The following is a 12,211-nucleotide window of genomic DNA, read 5'->3' on the forward strand; positions in this document are numbered from 1 at the left end:
TGTAAGGTGACTGCGATCGCCGAGAACTAAACCATGGGACATCTAACGGCTGCAATTCACTAACACAAAGGGGGCATCGCAGCGCTACACTCGGCTGCTTCAAACGCAGTTGTTTGGCTCCACCACCTCAATGTAAAACTATAGCTGTTGCTCTTCATCAACACCAGCCATACCAAGAAGACCAGATTGGTGATACTGAATCTGTTGCACAACAAAAATCCATGACGGTTTTCACACATTTATTAACCATTTAAAACCGCAAAACAAAGTTATAGAAAATATTTAATTCAGTCTACCATGTCAGGTTTTATGAACACGGTGGTGTAATTATGAACGAATCCACGACAGTATCTTGGCCAGCCTCCTGCTTTTGTAATGGAAGAGTTAAGGTGGCCAACCAGGTGTCTCCACATCGCTCGCAGGGCCAGGAATCGTGTGGTGACGGCAGCCCCCCGCTTCACCCGACCAGGTCAAAGTCGTCTCTCTGCGGCGAAACGAAAGCATAGCACGGCCATGACGCGGCTGACACCAATTGCTCAACAGCCACCACACCCGAGCTATTGAGCGGCAAGCTTGTATTCTCCACTACGACGCTCGTGATTATGTTATTACGTGTTCTATGAGACCCATGTTGAACAGAGAATCCTCGCCTATAAACACCTGGTAGTTCACCAGCATTGGTTAAAGTAAGCGCGACTGCTGATGAGACAATGTCAAAAACTGGCCCAGTTTGCTTGCGTTGAACCAATGCTGCTGAAATTCTGCACACCCAGAAGGCCATGTGGCTGATAGTATGTTACGGAGGGACAGATATGTGAAGGACACGTGTTACATGCTTAGTTATTTAGCTAACACCCTGGGGTCACGCTGTGCATGACTGGGAGTTTGAATGTCAATACGTATGAGTGACCATCGATTTTCCTTTGACTAACGTCGATCTTCAACAATGGGCACGACCATCCACTCTTTAAAATCTATGACTGTACGAGCCGCCTGGTTTTAACGCATTGAAAACATCACAGCGCAGGCGGTGAGCGTCTTGAGAGAGAATGTGGATGGCTGTTGCTGCAGGCCATGGCTCTGGTGAGCGTGGGCTGTGAGGCCATATCTCTGGTGAGCGTAGGCCGTGAGGTCATGGGCTGTGGCCATGGCTTTGGCGAGTGTGGGGCGTGGTTTGTAGTTCAGGCTGCAGTGGGGGTAGTGTTGGCTGTAGTGGGGGCGGTAGTGCAGGAGAAGTGTGGGAGGCCGTACCTCTTCGTTGTAGTCCATGAGATGGCGCCGGATCTTGGACGAGTCCACCCACGTGACGAAGTCCTCCATGCTCCTGGGATGCGGTGCACACGCAGATGCACACGCAGATACACACCAGCTCACTTCCACACAGCTGCCAAGCCACGGCCCGACGACCCAAAACGCCAAGCGGCCAGGAGCAAATGGCATAATCGCAGTTGTCATTCAAATAAGAGCGAGGTTGTTGCAAGAGCTTGGAGACAGACGATGGGAGAGGGAATTCCGAAGTAGAGTGGTGCAAGGGAAGAAGCAGAAAGAGGGGTGAGGCGACCTGGGTGAGTCGTTGGGTGAATGGGTTAGTGACCAGCTTCGTGGTTGAGACAAAACATCATAATAGGTTTTTACCCTTTTTTTGGCAACAAAACAGGTGTTAAGATTTTAAAACACCAAACTGAAACCTTTTACAAGGAATCATATCTGCATCAACCACAATGCTTGTGGTCAGAATGCAAACAAAAAACACTGATAATATATGCATTGTCCTTGAAACTGATTGGTCCACACCAGAGACCGCTTTCTTTTGAGCCTCGTCTCAAATGGTGTTACACCAGAGGACGCCAAAAGGCATACAGCCCAAAGACAATGCACTATCAGAGTAATGAGAGCTCGTGGCGAGTACCTACATCATGGGACCTCCTTATCCAGTACCAAAATATAATAGGTTTTTCTTCTTTATTCTGGCAGCATCTTAACACCTGTTTTGTTGCCAGAAAAAAGGGGGAAAGTGGACGAGTTTGATACTGGCAAAGGAGGTCCCATGATGTAGATGCTCACCCCGAGCTCTCATAACTCTAATAGTGCATTGTCTTTGGGCTGTACGCCTTTTGGCGTCCTCTGGTCTAACACATTTTGAGACGAGGCTCAAAAGAAAGCTGTCTCTGGTGTGGACCAATCAGTTTCAAGGACAATGCATATATGATCAGAGTATGTTTTTTGTTTGCATTCTGACCACAAGCATTGTGGTTAATGCAGTCATGATTCCTTGTAAAAGGTTTAAGTTTGGTGTTTAAAAAAAAAAAAGTGGAAACACCTTTCATCTTAACACCTGTTTTGCTGCCAGAAAAAAGGGGAAAAACCTATTATCATATTTTGGTACTGGCAAAGGAGGTCCCATGATGAGACAAAACAGTCGGTGTTTGGTACTCTCAACGTGGGTGAAGCGACCAATGGTCATGCGTTCCGAATATTTGGCTGCTTTAAATTTCAACGTGATAAGCCACTTCATTGAACGATCATCTGAAAATGAGCTATATAGCTCAGTGGGCCTTGGTAAAAAAAATGTAACCACGGAAGTGGTGACAGGTGAGTGACCGCTGGTGAGGAAGTGAGAATTGGATCCTCGATCCAGGACTGATGTGGTGGCAGGAGCGGGGCCGGCCCACCTGCAGTTGCGCGCTCACCTGGTCACGAGGAAAGCCGGGTCCATCACCACTTCCGTCCCAACTCGAACGTCTGATCGTTCCTTTAACGGAAACATCTCACGGCAAATGTGTCCCGAGAGCGTTCGCTGCAGCGACGACCACTCCACACAGACGCGCACAAAAGTCTCGTGGATCACAGGGACAGCTGAGAACCCCCACCCTGACTCTAGATTTGAAGCTTTCGTGACTACAAGGATTCATATTCTTAGGTTTTTTCGGTAAAGTCACATAGGTAAAACATTTACTTGATACAGCTGTCGTGGCTGTGACGGTTCCACCTGAAGACGGAAGCTTGTGTTGCCTCCGAAACGTGATTTTTATTTTATTTTGATTAATTTTAATGTTTTACCTACGTGACTTTACCGAAAAAACCTAAGAATACCCCACCCTGACGTCATCTCGCGGAGGATCGTGGCGTCGACAGACAGCACCGTGGGCCGCTCGCAGTGATTACCGTGGCTAACGCCGCGGTAATCACTGCTGCTGCCCATATGATTCACGACGAACGTCAAAGATACGCTGACCTCATTTGAAATGAGGCCATTTGCATGCCGGCATCACAGTCTAAATTTTACAAAATGAAAAAATAAATACCAGCAAATTGACTCAAATGGGACCTCACACACACAGCAGTAATCGTCGCCCCCTACTGGCAGACGACAGCCAGGTGTCGAGTCTCCTTGTGCCACAAGGATAGCTCCCATTGGGGGTGCCCTTTAAACGTCGGAGACGAGATGCGGTGCAAATCGCTGGGAAACGCCCGGCGTATGGGAGGGCGGCGCCATCACATGCCCGTCTCCAGTGACACGCGGTGTGGCGCACCACCACGAGCGCTCGCGACAGAGGATACGTCCCTGCTCGATGAAGGTGACGGCCATCTTGAGATTCTGGGCCATCCTCAGCTTGATGATGATCGTTGGCAACCGCCGCCTACGCTCGGAAAAAACGAGGGGATTGAGCGGAGACCTTTACTAAGGGGCAGGACCCTCCCAGAAAAGGGACTTGTGGGTGAGGCTTTCCTGGATATACAAGCATCATGATAACAAGACAAATCTATTCATCTCTAACACCGCATGGCTCTACAAAACGCGCGGCCTGCACCAACTGAGCGTGCTGTTGAAGCGCAGTGCTTCCCGTGGAAGCACGGTGCTTCCCGTGGAGGCACGGTGCTTCCCGTGGAGGCACGGTGCTTCCCGTGGAGGCACGGTGCTTCCCGTGGAGGCACGGTGCTTCCCGTGGTGGCACGGTGCTTCCCGTGGAGGCACGGTGCTTCCCGTGGTGGCACGGTGCTTCCCGTGGTGGTACGGTGCTTCCCGTGGAGGCACGGTGCTTCCCGTGGTGGCACGGTGCTTCCCGTGGAGGCACGGTGCTTCCCGTGGTGGCACGGTGCTTCCCGTGGTGGCACGGTGCTTCCCGTGGTAGCGAGGGGTCGCCGGAGCTCCATGTCAGCCGGGTTCCCGAGCGGCTATCGCCACGATCCGCTCCCCTTCGGTCCTGACCTCTTTGAGCCCCACAACGGAGCCCTCCACTCGTGGAGGAGGAACCCACCTTGGGTTCCAGCATAGGAAACGACCGCTCTCCCCAACTTCAAATAATAATCCGTGCGGCTGATGGGTTATTTTAAAAATGACGTTCCTTTTTTATATGAAGGGACAGAATACAAAAAGAAAAGGTGTAGTAGTAAGGTTTCTGCATAATGATTTCAGTGTCGTGCCGGCCTCGCGGCATCTTCACGGCACAAACCTCTGGATCGGCGCAATGAGCAGCCTCGCGGACTAAGCGGTCGCGATGAAACCGGCGTGGAGGTGTGGTGGCGGTGCGGTGGCGGTGCGGGGACGGTGCGGGGACGGTGCGGTCCTCGTACCGGCAGAAGGAGCTCGCCGACACGTTGTCGCACAGCTGCAGGCCCTGCCTGGTGGGGATGATGCCCATGGCATACCTGAATGACCCAACAAACAAGCAGAACGGCATTCGCTAAAAAAACGTAAACACGCAAGACGGCGACGTGGTGGCGGCAATGAGTTAGGAAGCAGGTGGTGCAGATTTTGGACCCAAGAGATTGTCATGAATCAGTGTCTTGTACGAATGTACACTGGCCCCACACACATTTACACTGGCAGTATGTGAGCTGCGTTCGGCCAACGCCGGCCCTTCCCCGGCAGGGGCGAGTCACGGAGGAAGATGCGAGCGATGTAAACAAAAACATTTGTAATTGCGCACTCTAATGTCCAGTCCATCACGAATGCACGTCCCTGAGCAGGAGTGGAGGCTAAATAAAGGCGGGCGCGGTATAAATACCCAGTGAGCGCGAGACCCGGGGCTGTGCTGTGGGACGCGCGGCATCAGCACTCGGCACTGGGAACTTGGCACGCGGCACTCAGCACTCGGCACGCGGAATGTGCGACTCACCACACCGCACATAGCACGTAGCACACAGCACGTAGCACACAGCACGTAGCACACCGCATCTAACACACAGCACGTAGCACACCGCATCTAACACACAGCACATAGCACACAGCACGTAGCACACAGCATTTAACATACAGCATCTAACATACAGCACGTAGCACACAGCATCTAACACACAGCACGTAGCACACAGCATCTAACACAGCACTTAGCACACAGCACGTAGCACACAGCATCTAACACAGCACATAGCACACCGCACATAGCACACAGTGAGTGAGTGTGTTTGCTGGGTGAGTGTGTTTGCTGGGTGAGTGTGTTTGCTGAGTGAGTGTTTGTGTGCTGCTACCAGAGAATCTAGCCATAGCCAGAAGGGGGAGTGTAAGAGCCAAGTGGAGGACTAAAACTATTTAAACTTTTAATTTTACCAGGTAAGCCTCATTGAGCTATTTAGCTCTTTTTTACAAGTGAGCTGGTCACAAATGATAGCTCAACGAAGTGCCTTATCATGTGGATATATATAGCAGCCAAATACTCTAAACGCAAGTTTCTAAATGTGGAGGGAAAAACCGGAGGACCCGGAGAAAAATCCACACGAGAGACGCAAACTCCAAATATACAGCAGGCATCAGAGATCGCTAATGATGGAGCAGGGTGAGAGCCAAGTGGTGGACGCGAGTGGTGGAGCAGGGCAAGTTGATGGCTGTAGATGATTCTGGTGGACAGCTGGTGCTTGCACCCAGCTGTCCCTACTGCGGCACTGTCTTTTATTGCACGTGCACCAATTTAAAACTTTCCTCTAGCAGGCAATTATTTAGCTACGTCTCACCATCAACCTCAATTCTTAAAAAAACAGCCCCACTTCTTTTCACTCACCTCCTCGGTGAATCATCATGACCCCGGTGTGCATTCAGTAAATGACCGCAGGTGAAGTGCAATGCGATGTTATTCCACAATAATTGTAATTGTTTCAGAGACAGCAAGAGGAAGGCGTGGATTGGAGAATGACCACGACCGAGAGGCATCGCGTCGACCCCGGAACAAAACGGAGTGCGTTTGGGCGCAGGGCTCATCGCCAGAAGCGACGATGGCCGGTGACGAAAATTATCTCAACCTCCGAGAGCGCGGATAGCGTGCATGTGCGGTAGAGTGTGAGGGGTGGGCCAAGAGCGTGTCCGGTTATGTAGCTCCTCGGAGCGCACGTTAGCACCGAGGAGTTTTCCCATTTTCAAACACTACTTCATCAATGCGGAATTTTGACAAAAAACAAGAACCTTTTTAAGTTTCCTTCAAGATTAACAACGTTCACGCTCTGCACGCCTCCCTGCGGCCTCCTCCTCACTTTTGTCCCAGGGTCGTACGAACGGACATTCGGCTTAAAGTAAACAGTGGGAGCGTTTCAGGGCCCGTTTAAATCAACCGCTGCTAATGGTCACTCGGGCATTTCCCACGCCCCCACGGCAGCTTTTATTCTCATCAGAGCCGGAGCGAAGAGCTGCTCAGCACATGGGCGAGAAACTAGACGCCGCCTGCTACTGCTGCTGTCCAAGTTGCAGCTCACTCAACCTCGCCCGCCTGCTTCTCCCCTCCCTCTTCCTGCCGTCCTCCCTCACAGCCGCCAGCCCCCCCCACTACTCCCACCAGGGGCCACAAATCACACGGAGAGCAAGCCACACAGAGAACCAGACACACAGAGAACCAGCCACACAGAGTCAGGGGCAAGTCACACTTCAAACACTCGTTTACCCCCCAGCATAGTCTCACGAAGTCTCACAGATGTGCTGCTTGTAAGCGTAGCGTATTATCAAGTGATGCTACTACACTGTTTAACTGCATGCCTATACAGGCCACCATACGTCGATGGTGACTAACTGTGAGCAACCAATAACAGGTATTGGGATTTATTGTACTCAAAAAGGGCAGGATGTGCATGCACACATGCATGCGCATTGTGCATGCACATTATGTATGTTGATTACCCTATGAATAACTCATCCAGTAATATATATCCATTGTACTTTAAATGAAAACATGAACCCCTCCACTGGCCTTCACACCTGATTGGTTCACAAGTGATGACATCACGTATCCCTCTATTTAAGACCGAAACAGGATTTCTCCACAAATTTCGCTGCCGCCTGATAATGCTGGTTGTAATTAACGGCGAAACGTCACGGTACTTGAATGGTAAACGTTGTGGGTTTACTCTCTAACACACCGGTCTGCTTAAGTAGTAACTAATTGCCATGTTTTGTTCACGTGACAAACCTTACCCATTGGCTGTCAGGTGGTGGTGGTGGTCTAAAAGACACTTTTATATTTATGCAATCAAACACAAAAAAACCTCTCGAATATGATTTCTACACGTAATTAGAATTGAATAATTTGAGGGTTTATTATTAAAAATTTGGACCACGATTCCGGCACACAATGACTACTCTGGCGAATGAAGTCATGTGGATCTGTAACGCCGGATTCAAACCGTGATCCCCTGCAACAAGCAGTGAACGTGCTTCCGCAAGGCCGCGTCACCACAAAGGAACACTCAACGATTCAACCAAGCCCCGACTGCTGATTTAGAGACACTGATAGTTGAACCGAGTCTTGAAACGGTGCACTCCCAGAAGTCCGTGTGAATGATGGGTTGTGCAGAAAACAATACCGTCGGTTTTTACGTGGAAGGACAGACATGTGAATGAGGCGTGCTGTCCATTTATTTGTTACCTGGGCAGCAATCCCTCGCCAAGCGTGGACTTGCCAACCACGGGATTCATGTACACACACGGTTTATTATCTGTATACCAATGTATCAACCTCGGCCTGGAAATGAGTATCTACGGGTAAGCACGGTGTTAAGGAAGTTACGTGACGTGTATTAACGTCATTGTAATGCGTGACGTCATTGTCTGCTGACGTCGTTCTATGCATCTATAACACACACGGGGGGGGTCCGCAATACAGTTACATGGTTCTCCTCTGTGCTGCCACACCACCCGTGCGCCCCCCCCCCCCCCCCCCGTGGTGCTGCTGTCCGTCTAAATTTCGATTTAAAGCTTTCGTGAGTGCAGGGATTCATCTTCTTGGTTCTTTCGATAAAGTCACGTAGAAGGGAAGTAATAAAATAATAAAAATTCAACATGTGTGTTTCGGCCACAACGCAAGCAGCCGTCCGTAGGGACGGCTGCTTGCGTTGTGGCCGAAACGTCGTGAGAATTATTTTATTATGTTTTATTTTTATTATTGTATTACTTCCCTTCTACGTGACTTTACCGAAAGAACCAAGAAGAAGGAGCTGTCCGTCTGTTGGGTTGCAATTCTCGCAGTGCATCGATCGCATAGCAACTGCATATTTTGCTTGTGTTGATGGTCATTCACGTTAATTTTGCCCTTAATGGTGGGGCCCGAAGCGTAAGGCGAGTGGTGAGGGTGAGAAAAAGGCCAAGAGAGCAAGAAAAGGGATGGGTTTTGCAGAGAAAGAAGTGTAAGTGTTAGATCGGCTTGTACGTGGTGAGAGTGATGCGTCTGTGAAGGCGAGTCTTTGGGGTTAATGAGTCGACAATTAGAACTGTTTAAAGGAAGTGATGTTGCGATTATGGCTCGTGTTGCTGTGTTGTTGGTGAGGCCACCGTGCTTCTCCGCCTGCCCACTCGTCTGTCATTGATGATCCGGAGAGGGGAAGGTTCGGCTGAGGCCCTCCTCTTTCTAACCACCCCTTCCCCCATCATCTCATTGTCATCATCGATCATATAAATGGAATATACAGTTAATGTAATGTGTATGTTATTGTCATTGAGTAATGTGCTGCATTTTATTCGGTGTTTATTATTTAATAAACAGGCAACTCGGTTGAATTGTGACGAGCCTGACCGTGGCTGTCGTTCTGAATAACCCCGTAGTTCCCATAGGCCCCCCCTGTACTTCAACTGCGGATTTGCCTACCGCAGCCTTTTCCAAGTATCTAAACCCCGCAGTTGGCAAGGAATTGTTATTCTCCACACGACGCTAACAATGACGATGATGGTGGTGGAAGAGGAATGCGTTGCGCAGTAGCAGCACTTACAGCTTGTCGAGGAGGCGGTTCGTGCCTTCACTGCGGAACGGATCGGCCGGGTCCAGCTCCTTGAGCTTGCCGGCCAGCGTGCGCACCTCGCGGCTCAGCTTATTGTACCTGCACAGCACAACATCGCACAGCTCGCCAGCGCTCACGACACGGGCAGAGACCACGGTACCTGCACAGCCAAAGATCTCCTGTGGTGTGGCCTTAATAGACTGTTGGGGGAAGTGCTGTTAGCGAGCACCTATGAAGACCGAAACGTTACACGATTAGGTGGGTGGCTTGCACCACGCCCGACCGCCTTTGTTTCCCTAGTGACGATGTTTACTACACACCACACCAGGTACTCATTTGACACTGAGTCGACCTAGGCGAGGCCCAGGATCGGTTAAAATAGTCACCGGTGGTGGCCGTGAGCGAGAATCGAACTCGGGTCGCCGGGTTCATAGCGCAGCGCGCTAACCACTGCACCACCGCTCCCACCACACCACCCACCACCCCTATCACACACACGCCACCCCCATCACCACCATCACACACACGCCGCCCCCATCACCACCCACCACCTCCATCACACACACGCCACCCCCATCACCACCCACCACCTCCATCACCACCCACCACCTCCATCACCACCCACCACCTCCATCACCGCCCACCACCACCCACCACCTCCATCACCACCCACCACCTCCCATCACACACACGCCACCCCCATCACCACCCTCCACCTCCATCACACACACGCCACCCCCATCACCACCCACCACCTCCCATCACACACACGCCACCCCCATCACACCACCCACCACCTCCATCACACACACAACGCCACAATCCCGTGCCGTCCGCCACGTGTGTCCGGCCTAAGCCAGGTACTCATTTGACACTGAGTCGACCTAGGCGAGGCCCAGGATCGGTTAAAATAATAGTCACCGGTGGTGGCCGTGAGCGAGAATCGAACTCGGGTCGCCGGGTTCATAGCGCAGCGCGCTAACCACTGAACCACCACCTCCCATCACACACACGCCAACCCCATCACCACCCACCACCTCCATCACACACACGCCACCCCCATCACCACCCACCACCTCCCATCACACACACGCCACCCCCATCACCACCCACCACCTCCATCACACACACGCTACCCCCATCACCACCCACCACCTCCCATCACACACACGCCACCCCCATCACCACCCACCACCTCCATCACACACACGCCACCCCCATCACCACCCACCACCTCCATCACACACACGCCACCCCCATCACCACCCACCACCTCCATCACACACACGCCACCCCTATCACCACCCACCAACTCCATCACCACCCACCACCTCCATCACCACCCACGCCACCCCCATCACCACCCACCACCTCCATCACACACACGCCACCCCCATCACCACCCACCACCTCCCATCACACACACGCCATCCCCATCACCACCCACCACCTCCATCACACACACGCCACCCCCATCACCACCCACCACCTCCCATCACACACACGCCACCCCCATCACACCACCCACCACCTACATCACACACACAACGCCACAATCCTATGCCGTCCGCCACGTGTGTCCGGCCTAAGCCTCCCCGTGCCCCCCCATGTTGCCTGTCCGCCCGCCCGCACTTGGTGTAGTCGTCGCGGCGCTGGATGTGGAAGCGGCGTAGTGCTCGCAGCTCCTTGCGGTCCGCGTCCGCCTCCCACGAGATGAAGTCGACTTTCTTGAGCAGCTTCTGCTCGTGAAAGCGAAGCTTGCGAACCATGGCGGCGGTGGAAATAAACACTCAAGCACACACACACGTGCCTCACGCTCTCTCACACACACGAATACACGTGTCTCACGCTCTCTCTCACACACACGAACACACGTGTCTCTCTCACACGAACACACGTGTCTCTCTCACACGAACACACGTGTCTCTCTCACACGAACACACGTGTCTCTCTCACACGAACACACGTGTCTCTCTCACACGAACACACGTGTCTCTCTCACACGAACACACGTGTCTCTCTCACACGAACACACGTGTCTCTCTCACACGAACACACGTGTCTCTCTCACACGAACACACGTGTCTCTCTCACACGAACACACGTGTCTCTCTCACACGAACACACGTGTCTCTCTCACACGAACACACGTGTCTCTCTCACACGAACACACGTGTCTCTCTCACACGAACACACGTGTCTCTCTCACACGAACACACGTGTCTCTCTCACACGAACACACGTGTCTCTCTCACACGAACACACGTGTCTCTCTCACACGAACACACGTGTCTCTCTCACACGAACACTCGTGTCTCTCTCACACGAACACACGTGTCTCTCTCACACGAACACACGTGTCTCTCTCACACGAACACACGTGTCTCACGCTCTAACACGAACACACGTGACGCGTCTCTCTTCCTGCCCGCTCGGATCGCCCACCGCGCCACGTGACCGCGCAAGTGAAACCCCATTGGCTGGTTTTCCGCGATATGGCGATATATCGTACGATATGTAAATAACCGCCTCCTGGTCATATATCGTACGATATGTACATACACACGATGTCGCGAAATTTCGTACAATTTATAAATACAGAGACCGATCTTGGATAAACCCAATAACTATGGTCTGTGTTTTTGCCGCATTGTCACTCAAACCATCAAACTCACCGCCACCCCATCCATCACACACAACACACTCCGATATACCTTCTCAAACAATAGAACATCCCATATTGTGTTCATTTTATAATATTCTACAAAATCATAATATCGCTCGTTTCATAAGAAAGATTACAAAACACGTCGAGAAGCTATCAAGAATTATATTCTTGATTAGATCAGGTGTTGAAACCAATCCTGGTCCCATTACTGCCACATTTTCTCCATCACTCATATTTAACTCAATAGATTTCAAAAACATCGTCTTGGCATTGTCCATGTCAACATTCGAGGCCTTATTTTAACAATTCAAATTTTAATTCAATAATATTTGCTCGGACATCTTCTGTCTG

At 51.4% G+C, this 12,211-nt stretch overlaps 1 protein-coding gene across 1 annotated transcript; it reads right to left on the reverse strand.

The window, feature by feature from the left end:
* Nucleotides 1-222: 222 nt before the first annotated feature.
* IMP3 (IMP U3 small nucleolar ribonucleoprotein 3) lies at nt 223-11,644 on the reverse strand. Its single transcript, XM_078603625.1, has 7 exons — nt 10,825-11,644; nt 9,184-9,291; nt 4,576-4,650; nt 3,562-3,641; nt 2,691-2,742; nt 1,252-1,324; nt 223-484 (listed from the first exon to the last, which is right to left on the reverse strand). The coding sequence occupies exons 1-7, from the start codon at nt 10,959-10,961 to the stop codon at nt 458-460; spliced, it is 552 nt and encodes a 183-aa protein (XP_078459751.1). The 5' UTR covers nt 10,962-11,644; the 3' UTR covers nt 223-457.
* Nucleotides 11,645-12,211: the final 567 nt, after the last annotated feature.

Source organism: Lampetra planeri, chromosome 20 (genome assembly GCF_965212315.1).
Source record: "Lampetra planeri chromosome 20, kcLamPlan1.2.h2, whole genome shotgun sequence".
Lineage (NCBI taxonomy): Eukaryota > Metazoa > Chordata > Hyperoartia > Petromyzontiformes > Petromyzontidae > Lampetra > Lampetra planeri.

Bases quoted from the DNA above. Each gene is read 5' to 3' on its own strand.
- IMP3 (XM_078603625.1), bottom strand. From the start codon at position 10,961: ATGGTTCGCAAGCTTCGCTTTCACGAGCAGAAGCTGCTCAAGAAAGTC. The intron at 3,642-4,575 runs GTACGAGGACCG...TTCCGAGCGTAG, and splicing joins TCGGCGAGCTCCTTCTGCCG to GCGGCGGTTGCCAACGATCA. The intron at 2,743-3,561 runs GTATCCTCTGTC...AGGAACGATCAG, and splicing joins CACCTTCATCGAGCAGGGAC to ACGTTCGAGTTGGGACGGAA.